General features: G+C 49.6%; 1 protein-coding gene across 2 annotated transcripts in view; it reads right to left on the bottom strand.

Annotated features, from left to right (window-relative positions):
• Nucleotides 1-8,058: 8,058 nt before the first annotated feature.
• Nucleotides 8,059-21,951, bottom strand: part of PPP1R13L (protein phosphatase 1 regulatory subunit 13 like) — a 146,813-nt gene continuing 132,920 nt past the window's right edge. For both annotated transcript variants that reach the window (XM_003915710.4, XM_003915709.4), the window contains exons 8-13: nt 19,655-20,115; nt 14,866-14,997; nt 14,641-14,774; nt 14,379-14,545; nt 11,564-11,763; nt 8,059-8,650 (exon numbers count right to left, since the gene is read on the bottom strand). In XM_003915710.4, coding sequence (XP_003915759.2) covers nt 8,612-8,650; nt 11,564-11,763; nt 14,379-14,545; nt 14,641-14,774; nt 14,866-14,997; nt 19,655-20,115 — 1,133 coding nt within the window. In that variant the 3' untranslated portion in view covers nt 8,059-8,611. The remainder of the gene's footprint in view (nt 8,651-11,563; nt 11,764-14,378; nt 14,546-14,640; nt 14,775-14,865; nt 14,998-19,654; nt 20,116-21,951) is intronic.

The raw sequence follows: 21,951 nt of genomic DNA, 5'->3' as shown, positions 1-21,951 counted from the left end.
CACCTATATTACGAGACCATTGGCTGATCTGCCCGTCAATCCGCTAGGGCAGAGCCAATCGGGATACTGCGCGTGCGCACGGAAAAGCGAGGGCTGCTGACTCTCGGGAGAGGCGGTGCGGGAGGCGTCACTGAGGATCGTCGAGGGCCAATCAAAAAGAAAACATGGAAGGGAGCGATCCGAGAGAATCGATCTCATTCACTAGAATTTGGTCCTCCTGCGCCTGCCAAGATTGTCTGAGTATTGATCGAACCCAGGAGTTCGAGATCAGCTTGAGCAAGATAGCGAGAACCCCCGCCCCTCCACCTGGTCTCAAACAAACAAACAAAAAAAATTCGTCTCAGTAGCGAATAGAGATTCTAACGGAGAATGACAGGGACACTGGTGATCCTTTCTGGGCCCGAGAGTTAGAAATGGCTTTGCAGCACCAAAAATGCATTTATAAAATACCTGCTGTAAAACAAAAAAGTAATACAAATAATTTTTAAATAACATAAAATAAAAACGAATGAAAACAAAGCAAAATAAAATAATATACATGGTCAAAATGATATAAAATACAGGATGTATCCCAGACTTCTATGGTATAAATAACTTATAAACAGCTCTTCCTATTTATTGAGCACCTACTTTTTGCCAAATACTGTGATAGGTGTTTTAATAAGGGAATAACGAGGCCGGGCGCGGTGGCTCAAGCCTGTAATCCCAGCACTTTGGGAGGCCGAGACGGGCGGATCACGAGGTCAGGATCGAGACCATCCTGGCTAACACAGTGAAACCCCGTCTCTACTAAAAATACAAAAAATTAGCCGGGCGTGGTGGCGGCGCCTGTAGTCCCAGCTACTCGGGAGGCTGAGGCAGGAGAATGGCGTAAACCCGGGAGGTGGAGCTTGCAGTGAGCCGAGATCGCGCCACTGCACTCCAGCCTGGGGGAAAGAGGGAGAGACACTCCATAATCAAACAACAAAAAAAAAAAAAAAAGGGAATAACGAAAAGGCAGTGTGGTTTAGTGGCTAAGTTGTGGGCTCTGGAACCAAAATTCCTGGGTTCATAATCCTGGCTTCACTTTTGTTGCCCAGGCTGGAGTGCAATGGCGTTATCTCAGCTCACTCAAACCTCCACCTCCCAGGTTCAAGCAATTCTCCTGCCTCAGCCTAAAGATTAGCTGGGATTACAGGCACACCACCACACCTGGCCAGTTTTTGTATTTTTTAGTAGAGATGGGGTTTCACCATGTTGACCAGGATAGTCTTGATCTCTTGACCTCGTGATTCGCCCGCCTTGGCCTCCCAAAGTGCTGGGATTACAGGTGTGAGCCACCACACCTGGCCTGGGGTTACACTTTTGTATCTGCAAAGTAGTTAACAATCAGACTATCTACAATGTAGGTGATGCTACATTGTAGTATTACAATAATCTAATTGTTAATTAGAGACTATTACTATTGTTAATTACATATTACTATTGTAGATAGTCTGTTAATTAGGTGAGTTAATTTCAAATCACATAAAGCAGTTAAAACTGGGTTTAGCACATACTAAGCATTCAATAAATGCTAGTTTTGGCTGGGCGTGATGGCTCACACCTGTAATCCCAGCATTTTAGGAGGCCGAGGTGGGTGGATCACCTGAGGTCAGGAGTTCGAGACCAGCCTGACCAACATGGAGAAACCCCTGACTCTACTAAAAATACAAAATTAGCCAGGCATGTTGGCATGTGCCTGCAATCCCAGCTACTCGGGAGGCTGAAGCAGGAGAATTGCTTGAACCTGGGAGGGAAAGGTTGCAGTGAGCCGAGATGGCGCCATTGCACTCCAGCCTGGGCAACAAAAGCAAAACTCCATTTCAAATAATAATAATAAAATAAAACATAAATGCTAGTTTTTGTTTCTTCAACAAATAGCTATGTGACATCTACCATGTGCCTGATCCTGTGCTGGCCCCTGGGAACACAAAGGTGACCATGACAGCCTCAGCAACTGCCCTCAAAGAACAGATTTTTTTCTCTTTTTTTTCTCGAGACAGAGTCTTGCTCTGTCGCCAAAGCTGGAGTGAAGTGGCACAGTTACAGCTCACTGCAGCCTCCACTTCTTGGGCTCAAGTGATCCTCCCACCTCAGCCTCCTGAGTAGCTAGGACCACAGGTGTGCACCACCAAGCCCAGCTAATTTTTATTTTTTTAATTTTTTTAGGGACAAGGTCTCACCACGTTGCCCAGGCTGGTTAAACTCTTGGGTTCAAGTGATCCTCTCCCCTCAGCCTTTCAAATTGTTGGGATTACAGGGGTGAGGCACCAGGCCTGGCCTCAAAGAACAGATATTAAACATACAAATAAATATATGATTACAGCCTGGAGTGGTGGCTCATGCCTGTAGTTCCAGCACTTTGGAAGGCCAAGGCGAGTACATTGCTTGAGCTCAGGAGCTGAAGACAAGCCTGAGCAACGTGGTGAAAACCCGTTTTTACAAAAAAATGCAAAAATTAGCTGGGCGTGGTGGCATGTACCTGTAGTCCCAGATACTCAGGAGGCTGAGGTGGGAGAATCACTTGGGCCTGGGAGGCAGAGGTTGCAGTGGGCAGTGATTGTGCCACTGCACTCCAGCCTGGGCAACAGGCGTGAAACCCTGTCTCAAATGTGTGTGTGTGTGTGTGTGTGTGCGCGCGCGCGTGCACACGTGCGCGTGCGCATGCCTGTATAATCACAACTGTAAAAGTGCTGTGAAGGAAAACTTCAAGTCACCATAAAGATTTATTATGGGCTGGGCATGGTGGCTTCTGCCTGTAATCCCAGCACTTTGGGAGGCCAAGGTGGGTGGATCACCAGGTCAGGAGTTCAAGACCAGCCTGGTCAACATGGTGAAACTCTATCTCTACTGAAAAAAAAAAAAAGGCCGGGCACGGTGGCTCAAGCCTGTAATCCCAGCACTTTGGGAGGCCGAGATGGGCGGATCACGAGGTTAGGAGATCGAGACCATCCTGGCGAACACGGTGAAACCCCGTCTCTACTAAAAAGTACAAAAAAACTAGCCGGGCGAGGTGGCGGGCGCCTATAGTCCCAGCTACTCGGGAGGCTGAGGCAGGAGAATGGCGTGAACCCAGGAGGCGGAGCTTGCAGTGAGCTGAGATCCGGCCACTGCACTCCCGCCTGGGCGACAGAGCCAGACTCAGTCTCAAAAAAAAAAAAAGAAAAAAGAAAAAAAAATCCAGGCGTGGTGGCATGTGTCTGTAATCCCAGCTACTCAGGAGGCTAAGGCAGGAGAATTGCTTGAACCCAGGAGGCAGAGGTGAGCCAAGATCACGCCACTGCACTCCAGCCTGGGTGACAGAGCAAGGCTTCGTCCCAGAAAAGAAAAAAAAAAAAAGATTTATTATGACAGGATTCCTACTGTCCACTGTGGGGTGTGAGTGTTGGCCAAGCGATCAGAGAAGGCTTCCTGGAAGAAGCGAGGTTTGAGTAGAGCCAGAAAATAATTAGAAGAAATCAAGAGGGGATGGATGAGAGAAGTGAGAAAGGTGTTCCAGGGAGGAGACCATCATACACAAAGCTCTGGGCCAGAAGAAAGCTGAGTTGAAAGGTGGGTGGAGCTCAGAGTTGAGCACAGGGAGCAGAGAAAGGGCAGCTGCAGGGAAGGCAGGGCCAGATCGAAATCTCTTTTTTTAATTAATTAATTAGTTAATTAATTAATTTATTTATTTTTGAGACAAAGTCTCACTCTGTCGCCCAAACTGGAGCACAGTGGCACAATCTCAGCAGACCACAACTTTCACTCTGTGTCGCCATTCTGGGTCTCAGCCTCCTTAGTAGCTGGGATTACAGGTGCGCACTACTACCGCTTCAGCTACTTGTATTTCTAGTAGAAATGGGAGCCACCAAGGGTTGTATGTTTCAACTTCCGACTCAGGTGATCCACCTACGGCCTCCCAAAGCGCTTGGGATTACAAGCGTGAGCCACGCGTCGCTTGCAAAACGGCAACAAGCAGAACAATACCAAGGAAGACACGATTGCCATGCTACATCAGCCAATAAAATTGCCGAGATAACGATGGAATGAAATTCCATGGTCTGCTGAATTACCGTGATATTACCCACTCCACAAACAGTACTATGTCCCTAATGGAGAAAAAGGAGAATAAGAATATCAACCTAATGCTGGTTGGGTGCAGTGACTATACCATATTCTCAGTACTTTTGGAGTACAAGGCAGAAAGAGGATCAATGGAGCCTGTGGAGTTCGGGCGTCAGCTTCAAATACAGCATGCAGACCCTGTTCTACAAAAATTAACAAAAATTAGGTCAAGGAAAGGTGGCTCAAGCCTGTAATCCCAGCACTTTGGGAGGCCGAGATGGGGCGATTCACGAGGTCAGGAGATCGCAAGACCTGGCTAACACGGGTGAAACCCCGTCTCTACTAAGAAATACAAAAATAGCCGGGCGCAGGTGGCAGCCTGTAGTCCAGCTATCGGCGTGAACCCGGGAGGCGGAGCTTTGCAGTGAGCTGAGATCCGCCACGCACCTGCAGCCTGGGCGACAGCGTGAGGCCCATCTCAAAAATGAGGATATGGTGCCTGTAGTCCCAGCTACTTGGGAGGCTGAGGAAGGAGGATCATTTAAGCCTGGGAAGTTGAGGCTGCAGTGAGCCATGAGTGAGACTCCTCTCAAAAAAAAAGGGTGATCACTAGAGGAAAAAAACCTAAAGCGGGGTTTGGGGGGAGTAGGAGGTCCCATCCTGCTAGGTTGCACTATGTTCTCCTGGGAGGCTCCACAGGAGAGTCATTTCCTTGTCTTTTTCAGTTTCTAGAGCTGAATTCTTTGCATTCCTTGCATTCCTTGGCTCAGAACCCCTTCCCTAACCTTCAAAGCTGGCAGCTAGCCTCTGGCTCGAGCGTCACATGGCCCATCTCTGTCTTCCTATCCAAACTTCCTTTTATAAGAACATTGGAGCCAGGCACGGTGGCTCATGCCTGTAATTCCAGCACTTTGGGAGGCCAAGGCAGGCGGATCACGAGGTCAGGAGTTCAAGACCAGCCTGGCCAACATAGTGAAACGCCGTCTCTACTAAAAATACAAAAAATTAGCCAGGCATGGTGGCGGGCGACTATAATCTCAGCTTTTTGGGAGGCTGAGGCAGGAGAATCACTTGAACCTGGGAGGTGGCGGTTGCAGTGAGCCAAGATCAAACCATGGCACTCCAGCCCGGGTGACAATGCAAGACTCCATCTCAAAAAAAAAAAAAGAACATTGGACACCAGGTTTAGGGCTTACTCATATACTTCAGGATTATCCTCCCATTTTCAGATCCTTAAGGTCAGCACACTTGCAACCTCCCTTTACCATATAAGGTCACATTCACAGGATTATGGATTTGACAAACCAAAAATTGGTCATAAACAATGTTAGCGGCCGGGCGCGGTGGCTCAAGCCTGTAATCCCAGCACTTTGGGAGGCCGAGACGGGCGGATCACGAAGTCAGGAGATCAAGACCATCCTGGCTAACACGGTGAAACCCCGTCTCTACCAAAAAAATACAAAAAATTAGCTGGGCGAGGTGGCGGGCACCTGTAGTCCCAGCTACTTGGGAGGCTGAGGCAGGAGAATGGCCTAAACCCGGGAGGCGGAGCTTGTGATGAGCTGAGATCTGGCCACTGCACTCCAGCCTGGGTGACAGAGCGAGACTCCGTCTCAAAAAAAGAAAAAAAAAAAAATGTTAGCAATTTGGAACCAGTCATCACAGCAATATATTTTATTTGGAATCATTTATCTCTCTCATGGTAGCAAATCCACCCAGTGCAGAGGTTTGTTTTATTTCTTTTTCTTTCTTTCAGCAGGCCCGGAGTCTTGCTCCTGTCACGCCCAAAGGCTGGAGTGCAGTTGGCACAGCAGCTCACTGCAACCTCCGCCTCCCGGACCAAGCAATTCTCCTGCCTCAGCCTCCGGATGTTAACTGAGATTACAGATGACCGTCCTGCGCCGGTATAATTTTTGTATTTTTGGTAAGAAGTAGAGGGCGGGTTTCACCATCTTTTTTTTTTTTTTGAACGGTCGCCTGGAACTGGATGAGTGGCGCGATCTGGCTCACTGCAAGCTCCGCCTCCTGGAGTTCCGCGCCATTTCATCCTGCCTCAGCCTCCCCAAGTAACTTCGGGTAAAGGCGCCTGCCTGCCTTGAGTGAATTTTTGTATTTTTAGTAGAAGCGGGGTTTCACCATGTTAGCCAGGATGATCACCGATATCCTGATCTTGTGATCCGCGCCTTGGCATCCCAAAAGTGCTGGGATTACAGGCGCCAGGCCTACGGCCTGCCCTTTATTTGTTTTTCATTTTAAAATTATTTTGGAAGACAAAGAGATCTATTTATTCACAACCCAGCCCAGGCTGGAATGCAGTGGCGTGATCACAACTCACTACAGCTTCTACCTCCTGAGCTCAAGAGATCCTTCCACCTCGGCTTCCTGAGGAGCTGGGACCTCAGGTGTACATCACCACTCCCATATAATTTTGTTTAAATATTTATTTATTTATTTATTATATTTTTGTGACGGAGTTTCACTCTTGTTGCCTGGGCTGGAGTGCAATGGTGCTATCTCGGCTCACTGCAACCTCTGCCTCCTGGGTTCAAGCGATTCTCCTGTCTCAGCTTCCTGAGTAGCTGGGATTACAGGCACATGCCATCACTCCCAGGTAATTTTTGTATTTTTAGTAGATACAGGGTTTCATCACATTGGTCAGGCTGGTCTCAAACTCCTGACTTCAGGTGATCCGCCTGCCTCAGCCTCCCAAAGTGCTGGGATTACAGGCGTGAGCCACCACACCCGGCAATTTTTTTTTTAGACAGAGTCTTGCTCTGTCGCCCAGGCTGGAGTGCAGTAGCGTGATCTCGGTTTACTGCAACCTCCACCTCCCGGGTTCAAGTGATTCTCCTTTCTCAGCCTCCCAAGTAGCTGGGGTTACAGGTGCACACCACCACGCCAGGCTAATTTTTGTATTTTTAGTAGAGACGGGATTTCACCATATTGGTCAGGCTGGTCTCGAATTCCTGACCTCAGGTGATCCATCTGCTCAGCCTCCCAAAGTGCTGGAATTACAGACATGAGCCATGCACCCGGCTTAATTTTTTTATTTTTGATAGAGACAGGGTCTCCCTATGTTGTCCAAGCTGGCAGAGATTTTTGGTTGTTTGTTTGTATGTTTGAGAGGGAGTTTTGCTCTTGTTGCCCAGGCTGGAGTATAATGGTGTGATCTCAGCTCACCGCAACTTCCGCCTCCTGGGTTTAAGCAATTCTCCTGCCTCAGCCTCCCAAGTAGCTGGGACTACAGGTGCCCACCAGGCTAATTTTTGTGTTTTTTAGTAGAGATGAGGTTTCACCATGTTGGCCAGGCTGGTTTCAAACTCCTGGCCTCCAGCAATCCACCCGCCTTGACCTCCCAAAGTGCTGAGATTACAGGCGTGAGCCACCATGCCCGGCCTCTCAACCTACAATTTCAACACACAAGGAAACATCCCACCATGAGTGAGAACCAGCAAACACAACAAACTGTAGGATTAGCTGCCTCCAAACTTCAGGTGATAGAATTATCAGGCATATATTTGAAACTAAAGGACACAAAAGAATCCAAAACATAAAACAAAGGATTGGACTTGTGTGAAAAGAATCCCTTAGAAAGGGCTACTTTCAGGCTGGGCACGGTGGCTAATGGCCTATAATCCCAGCACTTTGGAAGGTCGAGGTGTGTGGATCATCTGAGGTCAAGAGTTTGAGACCAGCCTGGCCAACATGGTGAAACTCCGTCTCTCCTAAAAATACAAAAATTAGCCAGGTGTGGTGGCGGATGCCTGTAATCCCAGCTACTCTGGAGGCTGAGGCAGGAGAATTGCTTGAACTCAGGAGGCAGAGGTTGCAGTGAGCTGAGATCGCACTATTGTACCCCAGCATGGGCAACAGAGCGAGATCAAAAAAAAAAAAAAAAAAGAAGAAAGGGCTACTTTCTTACTGCTTTGCCAAAAATCCTAACCACAATGATGAGCACGTATTGAGTCAAAACAGAACCAAAAGAAAAGAAAGTCAATTTCTGTGCAAACTACTTTTATTTATAAGGAAAGTTTCCCTATTTTGTTTATAAACATTAAACCAGTGCTGTGTGAAGGCACTTAATTGGGGAGAGGAGGGGTAGGGATCCTGGTAGAGACCAGTGTTTCTCACCCAGACCCCAAGACTGCTGGGAGAGATGGAGTCAGTGGTGACCCCCAGAAATATCCAGTGGTGTGGTCGCCCATCCCAGGCTCTGCTGGGCAGGTGGGTGGCTTGCTGGGGGATGTGATGGTGGCAGTAGGCATGGGAGGCACTTTGGACGGGATCTGATTTGGCAGAAGGAAGTGGTTTCCTCTCCCCAGTGATTTCCAGCCCCTCCCGGACCTCCCAAGGCTAAGGCAGCTTCCTAAACTTAAGGCTGGGGTCCTCCTTCTCCCCTGAACTTCCGGGAGAACAGAGAACCGGTGGTGAGAACCACCACCAGCAGGGTGAGGGGTGCAGATAAAGGCAGCAAAAACAGGGGGTGGTCTGCAGGGAAGGCAGGATTGCTTGTTTCTGTCGGCCTCAGAAACCTCCTTCTATCCTGCTAGACTTTACTCCTTTGAGGCTTCACCCTGGGGAAGAGCTGGGGAGAGACAGGATCTTCAGACATCAGGAGCTCCCACCTCCTCATCCCACACGCAAATCCGCTGCCTGTCTGCATCCTCCCACCCCTTCCTAAGGGAACCTCTCAGCACCTCCCAAACTGCTCCAGAATCCAAGTTCTGTGTCACCTCCAAGCGCCAGACGGAAGCTTCCAATCAGAGCCTCCATTGATGAAATGGAGTATTTCCAGTCTCTCCTAACTGCCACAAGAAGAAGCCCATCTCTCTCTAACACCTTGGCTGTCTTTTTGGGTCCCACTTCCATATTTAAAAAAGTCTCGGCCAGGCGCGGTGGCTCAAGCCTGTAATCCCAGCACTTTGGGAGGCTGAGATGGGCGGATCACGAGGTCAGGAGATCGAGACCATCCTGGCTAACACGGTGAAACCCCGTCTCTACTAAAAAATACAAAAAAAAAACTAGCCGGGCAAGGAGGCGGGCGCCTGTAGTCCCAGCTACTCGGGAGGCTGAGGCAAGAGAATGGCGTAAACGCGGGAGGTGGAACTTGCAGTGAGCCGAGATCCGGCCAATGCACTCCAGCCTGGGCGACAGAGCGAAACTCCGTCTCAAAAAAACCCAAAAAAACAAAAAAATCTCCCCTCTCAGGGCCAGGCGCGGTGGCTCACGCCTGTAATCCCAGCACTTTGGGAGGCCGAGGTGGGTGGATGACCTGAGCTCAAGAGTTCAAGACAAGCCTGGGCAACATGGAGAAACCCCGTCTCTACTAAAAATACAAAAAATTAGCTGGGCGTGGTGGTGCATGCCTGTAATCCTAGCTACTCGGGAGGCTGAGGCAAGAGAATCACTTGAATCCAGGAGGCAGAGGTTGCAGTGAGACAAGATCATGCCACCGCACTCCAGCCTGGGTGACAGGGCTGAGGCTGTGTCTCAAAAAACAAAACACACACACACACACACACACACACACACATAAATAAATAAATAAATCTCCCCTCTCAGGAATGTAATGGAATCTTCCTTGTCTTCTCCCCTAATCCTAATAGACAATTTTCCTCAGTTATACTATAATTTTGTTAATGGATTTTTCCTCATTCTGCCCAGTGCAGTGTAATAAAAGCTTCCTCTCCACCTGTCATATATATAAATATATATTTATATATAATATATATTTTTATAAAAATATTTTAATAAAATTTTTATAAATACATATAATTATATATATTTTAAGACACAATCTCACTTTGTCACCCATCAGGGCTCACTGCGTCAGCCTCCTGATTAGTTGGGATTACAGGTGCCACAGCCCAATAATTTTTTTTTTTTTTTTAGACTTTGACGGATGGAGTTTCACCATGTTGGTTAGGCTGGTCTCAAACTCCTGACCTCAGGAGATCCGCCCGCCTCGGCCTCCCAAAGTGCTGGGATTACAGGTGTGAGCCACCTGGCCTACCTCTCCATTTCCTTCTTATACATTGCGCTGGAATCCCCATGGTGGGGCCTGAGGTGCAGTCTTTTTGCCCTCTCCCAGCCTTAATCTACAAATTCTTTGAAACTCAACCCACCATCATTACCAAAATGAGATTCTTCTTCCCTCACGCTGCTCCCTTGAACAAAATGGATTATTCTTTAACCTTTCCACCAATACAATCAGGGATGATAATAAAAACATTGGATTAAGCATAAACCAATCAAATAACTAGTAAGGCAGCACTGGCCAGCACCCTACATCCTGATAGCTCTATAAACGGCTCTTCCAGCCAGATGCGGTGGATCATGCCTGCAATCCCAGGACTTTGGAGGCTGAGGCGGACAGGTCACCTGAGGTCAGGAGTTTGAGATCAACCTGGCCAACATGCCAAAACCCTGTCTACTAAAAATCAAAAAAACCAAACAAACAAAAAGAACAAATTAGCTGTGCTTGGTGGCACACGCCTGTCATCCCAGCCACTCTTGAGGCCAAGGAAGGAGAATCACTTGAGCCCGGGAGGCAGAGGTTGCAGTGAGCCCACATCTTATCACTGCACTCCAGTCTGGGTGACAAAGCAAAACTCCATCTCAAATAAATAAATAAAAATTGGCTGGCCGGGCACAGTGACTCAAGCCTTGTAAGCACTTTGGGAGGCGGAGGTGGGTGGATCACGAGGTCAGGATATAGAGACCGTCCCAGCTAACACGGTGAAACCCCGTCTCTACTAAAAATACAAAAAATTAGCCAGGTGTGGTGGTGGGCGCCTGTAGTCCCAGCTACTCGGGAGGCTGAGGCAGGAGAATGGTGTGAACCCAGGAGGCAGAGCTTGCAGTGAGCCGAGATTGGCCCTGGCACTCCAGCCTGGGCGACAGAGCAAGACTCCGTCTCAAAAACAAAAAACAAACAAAAAAAAAATTGGCCGGGCATGGTGGCTCATGCCTGTAATCCCAGCACTTTGGGAGACCGAGGCAGGCAGATCATTTGAAGTCAGGAGATCAAAAGCAGCCTGGCCAACATGGTGAAACCCCATCTCTACTAAAAATACAAAAAGTAGCCGGGTGTGGTGGTGGTGGGCGCCTGTAATCCCAGGCAGGAGAACTGGTTGAGCCCAGGAGGCAGAGGTTACAGTGAGCAGAGATGGCGCCACTGCACTCCAGCCTGGGCGACAGAGCGAGACTCCGTCTCAGAAATAAATAAACAAAATTTAAAAATAAATAAATAAATAATAGAAATTTAAAAATAAAAGGGCTCTTCCTCCTCTACTCCCCTAACTATAAGGGACCTTTAACCCCGACATTACTATTAAATAGAATGGACTTTTCCTCTCCTCCCCATGAGCAATAATGAGCTTTTCTGACCTCCCTCGCCCAATATAACAGTTTGTCCCTGTCACCTCTTCTTTTTCCTGTGGGATCCCCCTTTTCCCCAGCCGTCGGGATGTCCCCATGACATCTCCCCTGGGCTCACCCCGAAGTAGTTCCGCGGCACGTAGCCCTCCTGGCCGTGCAGTGCGGCCCACCACCAGTCGGTCTCCTCCGGTCCGTCCCTCCGCAGCACGGTGACTGACTCGCCCTCGCGGAAGGACAGCTCGTCCCCGAACTCGGCGCTGTAGTCCCAGAGAGCGTACACCGCCCCGCTGTTCATCAGCCCCATACTCTGCTCAACGTCTGAAACATGCCACGGAGGGGAAGGTGAGAACGTGGCCCAGGGGGTCCAAGAACAGGGGCCACGTGGGGACCAGGACAGGCCCTGGAATTTGGCGCCTGTCCCAGCAACCACCTGAAATCTTGTGTGTGCCCACGGCTGCGGATAGGAACAGGAGCTGGAGTCAGATGCCAGGACTGGCCGCCTTTGAGCATTCGAGGAAACTGGGGGAGGCATGCCAGTGGGCCACCCACTCCCGAGGCAGGGTCAGAGGCTCCCATTTCCTTTTTTTTTTTTTCTTTTTTCTTTTTTTGAGATAAAGTTTCGCTCTTGTCACCCAGGTAGGAGTGCAATGGTGCGGTCTCACTGCAACCTCCACCTCCCGAGTTAGAGCGATTCTCCCGCCTCAGCCTTCCAAGTAGCTGGGATTACAGGCGTGCGCCACCACGCCTGGCCAATTTTTGCATCTTTAGTAGAGACGGGGTTTCACCATGTTGGTCAGGCTGGTATCAAATTCCTGACCTCAAGTGATCCACCTGCCTCGGCCTTCCAAAGTGTTGGGATTACAGGCGTGAGCTACCTGACCCGGCCCCTCCATTTCCTTCTTGTACATTGCTGAATCCCCGTGTCAACCCTAGCGGTCCAGTCTTTTGCCCTACCCTGGCGCTTAGCTTAAATGGCACAGTCTCTAAGGAAGATTCGCACCGTCCTTTAAGTTGGCTCATGGACTGCCTCTTTCTTTCTTTTCTTTTCTTTTTGGAGACAGAGTCTCGCTCTGTCGCCCAGGCTGGAGTGCAGTCGCGCAATTTTGGCTCACTGCGACCTCCACCTCCGGGTTCCAGCGATTCTTTGGCCTCGGCCTCCCGAGTAGCTGGGACTACAGGCGGACGCTGCCACACCCGGCTAATTTTTAAAATATTTTTAGTAGAGATGGGGTTTCACCCTGTTGCCTAGGCTGGTTTGGAAATCCTGAGCTCAGGCAATCCGCCTGTCTCAAGCCTCCCAAAGTGCTAGGATTACGAGTCACCGCACCTGGCTTTCTTTTCTTTCTTTCTTTCTTTTTTTTTTTTATTTCTATTTTATCTTATTTTATTTTATTTTATTTTATTTTATTTATTTTATTGTATTTTATTTTTTTATTTTATTTTGAGACAAGGTCTCACTCTGCCACCCAGGCTGCAGGAGTGCAGTGGTAAAATCAAGCTCATTGCAGCCTCGAACTTCCAGATTCAAGAAATCCTCCTGCCTCAGCCTCCTCCTGATTCTTTATATTATTATTAAATATTTTGTAGGCCAGGCACAGTGGCTCACACCTATAATCACAGCACTTTGGGAGGCCAAGGTGGGCGGATCACCTGAGGTCAGGGGTTCGAGACCAACCTGGCCAATATGGCAAAACCCCATCTCTACTACAAATACAAAACAAATAAAAATGCAAAAAAGTTAGCGGGATGTGGTGGCACGTGCCTGTAATCCCAGCTACTGAGGAGCCTGAGGCAGGAGAATTGCTTTCACCCAGGAGGCAGAGGTTGCAGTGAGCTATGGCGCCATTGCACTCTAGCTTGGTTGATAGAGCAAGACTCTGTCTCAAAAAATAAATAAATAAAAATTAAAATAAAATATTTTGTAGAGGTCAGGTGTGGTGGCTCACACCTGAATCTTAGCACTTTGGGAGGCGAAGGCGGGCAGATTGCCTGAGCTCAAGATTTCGGGACCAGCCTGGGCAACACGGCGAAACCCCATCTGTACTAAAAATACAAAAAATTAGTTGGGCATGGTGGTGAGCACCTGTAGTCCCAGCCACTCGAGAGGCTGAGGCAGAAGAATTGCTTGAATCCAGGAAGTGGAGGTTGCAGTGAGCCGAGATTGAGCCACTGCACTCCAGCCTGGCAGTCTCAAAAATAATAATAAAAATTAATAAATAAATATTTTGTAGAGACAGGGGTCTCTACAACATCCTGTAGCCTGACCAGGCTCAACTTTCAAATATATAACCCTTTGTCTCACCCATAAGTCCTAGAACCTGCCTCACTCCAACTCTCCGTGAAGTTCCTCGCCGGCACCGAGATACAACTGGCTCCTCCAGGTGTGAAATGACCCTGTGCACAATCCCTGTGCCTACTTCCCCCCGCCTGTCGGGGAACCAGGTGATGCAGCCTGCCCCCTGGAGAGATAGGGTACAGCCTCGTGTCTTCCTACAAGCCCCTTTCCGGCCGCTGCAGCCTGCTCACCTGCCAGGGGTGTGGCAATGCCTCTCCCACAAGTGGCAGAGCCCACTTGCCCAGAGCCCTATGCCAGGTGGATGGCAGGGTTAAAACGTTCAGTTCCTCACCCTTGAAGATGCGAAAGGTGAACAGACCAATCTTCACAGCCACTCTCCTCCCCAAAGGTGTCCAGCTCACATAGCACAGCCTCCATGTCCCCTTTTCCCTTAGGAGGGCACAGTCCCCCACCCCCGCAGGCGGTCCATCCCTCCTCCTCCTCCTCCTCCTCCTCCGCAATCCTGCCAAGTGGTTGGTACAGCCCCCACACCTTCATCTCCCTAGTAGGGGGTAGTTGCGCCCCTCCCCGCTCCTGCGCACCGGCCAGGTACCCAGGCGCCAGTAGCCCTGCCCTCGCCAGCAGCCCTGCCTCGCACCTGCCAGGTAGGTGGCGCAGTCAGCATAACCCTCGCGGTAAGGGTCGCACTTCTCGAAGGCAGTGGCGCCGTCGCTGAGCGTGGTGGCGAAGATTGCAGCGCCGTGCTGCACCAGCGCCATGCAGATGACTGTGTCGTTGCACGACGCTGCGCAGTGCAAGGGTGTCCTAGACGTGGGGGTGGGGGGTTGCGGGGAGGGATGCATGAGAGGCTGCGCGTCCGCCCACGGGGGACCCAGCCCACCGTGAGGGTCGGGGCTCACCAGCCGTGGCTGTCGGGGGAGTTGACATTGGCACCCGTGGTGATGAGGAAGTCCACGATGGAGTAGTTGGCGCCGCAGATGGCATTGTGCAGGGCAGTGATGCCCTCCTCGTTGGGCTGGCTCGGATCGTTCATCTGAGTGCACCGGGGGAGAGGAAAGTCTCAGTCCCGCGGCTGGCATCTGCGCCGCCCCCGCCGCGCCCACCTCCCACTCAGCAGCGCTCACCTCCTTCACTGCCTGCTGCACCACCTCCAGCTCCCCGGTCAGCGCCGCGTCCAGGAGGAGCACCAGAGGGTTGAGGCGCGCGTGGCGGGCCTTGCGCGGGGAGCCAGCCTTCCGCAGCACAGAGCGCATCTCCTGGGGGACAGGGCGCAAAGGTCAGCGACTTGGAGGGATTTTTAGTATATCCACGACACAGAGTAGGAAACAGGTCCAGGGACCTGTGGCACCCATCTAGACAGGGGTAGGACTGGGATTCCCTCGGGGTGGGGTGCTGGGGTGCCTTCCATCTCCTCCTAGAGCCTCCAGTTCCCTGCCATAGACAGGGAATACCGTGATTTGAGAATCTTGGACCTTGAAAGTTGAGAGAAAGCTGGGGGCCATGGGATTGGTGGCAAAGTAATTTTATCAGTTCAAAACAATGATTGTGGAAGCCAGTTATTCAATTCACACACAGTCTTACATTTCTTTTGTTAATGAATGCAAAGAGGCACACATGACAAAATCTTACCAGGTGTGTTCATTCCAGATGTTTGGAATTTGAGTATTTTATTATTCTTCGTGCTTTCTCTTTTCTTTTTTTTTTTTTTTTTTTTAGACGGAGTCTCGCTCTGTCCCCCAGGCTGGAGTGCAGTGCAGTGGTGTGATCTCAGCTCACTGCAACCTCTACCCCCCAGGTTCAAGCGATTCTCCTGCCTCAGCCTCCTGAGTAGCTGGGATTATAGGGATGGGCCACCACACCTGGCTAATTTTCATATTTTTAGTAGAGACAGGGTTTCGCCATGTAGTCTAGGTTGGTCTGGAACTTCTGACTTCAGGTGATCCACCTGAAAGTGCTAGGATTACAGGTGTGAGCCATTGCGCCCGGCCTCATGTGCTTTCTTATTTTTAATTTTCTTCCTATAAGATTCCTTTATTCTGGGCTGGGCGAGCGCACACCCGTGGTCCCAGCTACTTGGGAGGCTGAGGCAGGAGGATTGTTTGAATGGAAGAGATGGAGGCTGCAGTGAGTCATGATCATGCCACTGCACTCTAGCCTGGGCAACACAGTGAGACCCAGTCTCAAAAGAAAAAAAAATGCATTTATTTATTCCAAGTGTGTGAGTGCATAGCATTTGTGATTCTGGTCTTTGCTGTCAGTGATTTTAAGATTCTGGAATTCAGAGAGCCCAACAGCCATGGAAACCAAAATTCCCAGATGCTCAGTTATTTCAAGTTTTCCAATATGTTGTGATTGCAGAAATGCTAGGTTGTGCTATTTCAAATTGCTGAGGGGCCAGGACTTTGCAATCCCAAGATTCTATGATTGAGAACTTTAATATTTTTCCATTAGAATTTTATTTTTATTTTTATTTTTTTGGAGATAGAGTCTCACTCTGTCGCCCAGGCTGGAGTGTAGTGGCGTGATCTTGGTTCACAGCAAGCTCCGCCTCCCAGGTTCATGCCATTCTCCTGCCTCAGCCTCCCAAGTAGCTGGGACTACAGGTGCCCGCCACCACACTTGGCTATTTTGTATTTTTAGTAGAGACAGGGTTTCACCGTGTTAACCAGGACGGTCTTGATCTCTTGACCTTGTGATCCACCCACCTCGGCCTCCCAAGGTGCTGGGATTACAGGTGTAAGCCACCATGCCTGGCCTAGAATTTCATTTTAAAAGACTAGAAGGAAATGCCTGGGTGTGGTGGCTCATGTGTGTAATCCCAGCACTTTGGGAGGCTGAGGAGAGTGGATCGCCTGAGGTCAGGCAGGAGTTCAAGACCAGCCCAGCCAACATGGTGAAACCCCGTCTCTACTAAAAATACAAAAATTAGCTGGGCGTGGTGGCACACGCCTGTAATCCCAGCTATTCAGGAGGCCGTGGCACAAGAATCACTTGAACCCAAGAGGCAGAGTTATAGTGAGCTGAGATGGTGCTACTTGGGTGACAGAGTGAGACTCCATCTCAAAAAAAAAAAAAAAGACTAGAAGGAAATATTCAAAATGTTAATGATGGTTCTCTGTGGGTGGTGTGATTTTGTCCTCCTTCTATTTTTATTTATTTTCCCCAAGCTCTCTAATGTGTTGGTGTATGGAAAGCATTAATTTAAAATATAAATCTCAGCTGGGCACAGTGGCTCATGCCTGGTTTGAGACCAGCCTGGACAACATAGTGAGAACTGTCTCTACAAAAAATGTTAAACATTATCCGGGAGTGGTGGTGCATGCCTGTAGTCCCAGCCATGGGGGAGGCTGAGGCATGAGGATCGATTGAGTCCAGTAGGTGGAGGCTGCAGTGAGCCATGATGTTGCCACTGCACTCCAGCCTGGGCAACAGAGTGAGACTCTGTCTCAATAATAATAATAATAACCCTCTATTACAACATATCAGTACATGAATTTGTGATTTTATAATTCAAAATATGAGCATCTTTAATTGTTAGATTTGGTGACTTCAAGAATCGATAATAATCAGTCCATGATACTAACTTTATCATTTTTTTTTTTTAAGAGAAGAGATTCCTTTTTTTGAGACAGAGTTTCTCTCTGTTGCCCAGGCTGGAGTGCAGTGGTGTGATCTCGGCTCATTGCAGCCTCTGCCTCCTAGGTTCAAGCAATTCTCCTGCCTGAGCCTCCCGAGTAGCTGGGATGACAAGCATGCACCACCAGGCCCGGCTTATTTTTGGTAGAGACGGGATTTCACCATGTTGGCCAGGCTGGTCTTGAACTCCTGACCTCAAGTGATCCACCTGCCTCGGCCTCCCGAAGTGCTAGGATTACAGGCATGAGCCACCGTGCCTGGCCTAACATTATAATTCTAAGATCCTGTCCAATCCTTTAAATGCTCTAGGGCTCTAAAATGTTACTATTCTAAGATGGTGACACTAGCGTTTGATTCTTACATTCTATGACTTTTTAAGTTTCTCTGTGGCCAGGACTTTGTGATTCTACAATGGGATACTCAACCATTTCAACATGCTGTTATTCTTCCCCTCTTGATTTCAAAATCCTCAGCCTCAAGGTTCCTTGCCTTTACTCTCAGGAGGACCTGGGAATGGGCATTTTGGGGTGTCCACCTGACCCCTACTTCTCTGAGAAGTTATCTCTTCCCTCTGTTTAACCACACGGATTATTCAGGTCTGTTCCATGTGGCTTAAACCCTCTTCCCAGTCAGGATGCAGGGACCAAGAACAGCAGGAGACCATCCCCTGGTCCAATGGTAACAGCAGTAAGAGCAGTTAACAGTTATGTGCCAGGTATTATGCTAAGCACTACGTTAATGTATTTCATCTTGGCTGGGTGTGGTGGCTCACGCCTGTAATCCCAGCACTTTGGGAAGCCAGGGCAGGCAGATCACTTGAGGTCAGGAGTTCAAGCCAACATGGTGAAACCCCATCTCTACCAAAAATACAAAAATTAGCTGGGTGTGGTGGCATATGCCTGTAATCCCAGCTATTTGGGAGACTGACGCAGGAGAATCGCTTTAACCCAGGAGGTGGAGTCCCGCACTCAGCCGAGACTCACTTTTTGTTTATTTATTTATTTAGAGATGGAGTCTTGCTGTGTCACCCAGGCTGGAGTGCAGTGGTGCGATCTCGGCTCACTACAACCTCCGCCTTCTGGGTTTAAGCGATTCTCCCGCCTCAGCCTCCTAAGTAGCTGGGATTACAGGCAAGCGCCACCACTCCTGGCTAATTTTTATATTTTTTTTACTAGAGACAGGGTTTCATCATGTTGGTCAGGCTGGACTCGAACCTCTGAGCTCATGATCCGCCCACCTCAGCCTCCCAAAGTGCTGGGATTACAGGCATGAGCCACTGCACCCGGCTGAGACTCACTATTTTATAAGGGAGAGCAAAGCCAGGCACAGTGGCTCATGTCTCTAATCCCAGCACTTTGAGAGGCTGAGGCAGGCGGATCACTTGAGGTCTGGAGTGTGAGACCAGGGTGGCCAACACAGTGAAACCTCATCTCTACTAAAAACACAAAAATTAGCCAGGTGTGGTAGCACAGACTTATAATCCCAGTTACTTGGGAAGCTAAGGTGGGAGGATGGCTTGAACCTGGGAGGTGGAGGTTGCAGTGAGCGGAGATCAAGCCACTGTACTCCAGCCTGAGTGACGGAGCAAGACTCTGCCTGGGAAAAAAAAAAAAAAAAAGAGGAGAGAGCAGAGCAAACACAAGAGACACAGAGACAAAGAGGGAGAGAAGAGAGGGCGACTGCTTTGATTCAGGCAAGACTTCTCAGTCCCAGAGTGAACTCACTGTTGTGCCAAGACTCAGTCATGTCCAGGAGTAAGACTCGAGATTGCTGAAGGAATGCCCGGGGAAGGGCACAGGTACAGGTTATTGCAGAGAAGGAGCAGAGTACATCTCCATGTAGCCACGACTCCCAGATGGCCCTCCATACACTCACACACAGGTATGCCTAAAGACTACATTTCCCAGCACCCCATTGCAATGGGGCTCCTGGCCAGTGGGAGTGGGCGGAGTGATGTGTGAACTCTCAGGTTCTGCCTGAAAGGGGAAAGCACACTTTCTCTTCTTCTCTCTTCCTGGCTGGAGGGCAGACTTGGTGACAGCCATCTAGGACCATGAGGGCAGGCTCACCCCCTGATGGATGGCAGAGCCTCAGGTAGATGGAGCCTGAGTCCTGACTCCAGTGAGCTGCCTACAGTCCTGGGCTGCAAACTCCTGGACTTTTACTCAAAAGAGGAGTACACTTCGATCTCATCTACACTGTATTTGGGGGGGCTCTTTGCTACAGCCCTTGGATCCACGTAGCAAACATACCCCAGTTTCCTCCTGTATTACTTACCATGCTCTGTGGCTGCTCTGGTGGGCTGCTCTGGGACGGGGCCGGGGGTGGAATGGGAGCTGGTGGGGCAGGAGCAGGAGGCCCTGCCCTGGCCTCAGATCCCTCAGTGATGGTGGACAGCTCTGGCTCCGGCCCCCCGGGCCCTGGCCCCCCATGGCGATGGAAGAGGCGGCTGATGATCTGCTGGTACTGTTTCTTGTGGGTAGGGGGCAGGGCCACGGCAGGGGCCTGCTCCATGGAGCCCCTGCGTTTGAGGGGCCGGGGAATTTCCGCCAGCACCCGTGCCACCTCCTCCAGCTCGGGCACCGACTGTGCCTCCGGTGGCAGTGCTGGCTGCAGCCTCGTGGGGCTGAGAGGCCTTGCTACAGTGCCTTCATCCACATCGCCAGCCTCCAGCACTGGGGTCAGCAGCCCCTCTATCTCCAGCTCAGGCTCCAGCTCGGTGGGGGGTTTGGGAGGTCCTAGCCGGAACAAGAGCCCCATCAGAGGACAGGTCCCCAGGAGACAGCCAAGACTCCCTCTGCACAACTTCCAGGACATACAACCAGTACATGATTTTCTGTGTGACCTCAGGGAAGTTCCTTGCCCTCTCTGGGCTACACTTTCCTTGGGCTGTGAATAATATACAATTATGATGCCTCCCATTTATTGAGCAGTTAGTATGTGCCTGGCGCTTTACATGCCTACCTTACTGTAATCTCACCACTGCCTTGTGAGGTAGATAGACTGCCATCTCCACATTACTGAAAGGGAATCTGGGCCTCAGAGAGGACAAGCCAGTTGCCCAAAGCCATGCTTGAACTCAGTTCTGGCTGACTCTAGAATCCACTTCTACCAACCATGATAGATGTGACTTTCTGAGATCCTAAGAACTTCCTCTCCTAACATCTCAGGCAGAAAACTCCAGCAGGAAGTAGAATCCTGGTGTTTAATGATTTCTTCTCTGTCTTACTCACTCTGGCAGTAAAGCAAGTGGAAAAAAAAATACGCATTATTGGCTGAGTGGAGTGGCTCATGCCTGTAATCCCAGAACTTTGGGAGGCTGAGGCAGGCAGATCTCTTGAGGTCAGGAGTTTGAGACCAGCCTGGCCAACATGGTGAAATCCCATCTCTACTAAAAATACAAAAAAAAAAAAAAAAATTTGCTGGGCATGGTGGCACCTGCCTGTAATTCCAGCTACTCGGGAGGCTAAGGCATAGGAATCACTTGAACCCAGGAGGCGGAGGTTGCAGTGAGCTGAGATTGCACCACTAGACTCCAACCTGGGTGACAGAGTGAGATTCCATCTCTCTCTCTCTCTCTCTACACACACACACACACACACACAACATTATGTATATAATGTATATATATTTATATATAGTATGTATATACATATAAATAATACACACACACACACGTCTGGGCATGGTAGCTCATGCCTGTAATCCCAGCACTTTAGGAGGCCGAGGTGGGCGGATCACCTGAGGTCAGGGATTTGAGTCCAGCCTGGCCAACATGGCAAAACCTCGTTGCTACTAAAAATACAAAAAATTAGTTGGGTGTGGTGGTGCATGCCTGTAATCCCAGCTACTTGGGAAGCTGAGGCAGGAGAATCACTTGAACCTGGGAGGTGGAGGTTGCAGTGAGCTGAAATCTCACCATTGCACTCCAGCCAAAAAAAAAAAAAAAAAACAAAAAAAAAAAAAAAAAAAAAAAAAAAAAAAAAAACACACACACATATGCATTATTTCATTGAATCCCCATCACAATTCTATAGGGTAGATACTATTAATCTCTCTTCACAGATGGGAAACAGAGGTTCAGACAAGTAATTTCTCCTCAGTCACACAGCAAGTCAGCAGTGTTAGCCAGGATGGTCTTGATCTCCTGATCTCGTGATCTGCCTGCCTCGGTCTCCCAAAGTGCTGGGATTACAGGTGTGAGCCACTGTGCCGGGCTTTTTTTTTTATTATTTATTTTTATTATTTTTATTTTTTAGTAAAGACGGGGTTTCGGCCGGGCGCGGTGGCTCAAGCCTGTAATCCCAGCACTTTGGGAGGCCGAGACGGGCGGATCACGAGGTCAGGAGATCGAGACCATCCTGGCTAACATGGTGAAACCCTGTCTCTACTAAAAATACAAAAAACTAGCCGGGCGAGGTGGCGGGCGCCTGTAGTCCCAGCTACTCGGGAGGCTGAGGCAGGAGAATGGCGTAAACCCAGGCTGGAGTGCAGTGGCCGGATCTCAGCTCACTGCAAGCTCCGCCTCCTGGGTTTACGCCATTCTCCTGCCTCAGCCTCCCGAGTAGCTGGGA

Source organism: Papio anubis, chromosome 20, assembly GCF_008728515.1.
Source record: "Papio anubis isolate 15944 chromosome 20, Panubis1.0, whole genome shotgun sequence".
Classification (NCBI taxonomy): domain Eukaryota; kingdom Metazoa; phylum Chordata; class Mammalia; order Primates; family Cercopithecidae; genus Papio; species Papio anubis.
Note: the sequence above shows the minus strand (reverse complement) of the source record. Positions and strands in the feature narration are given on the sequence as shown.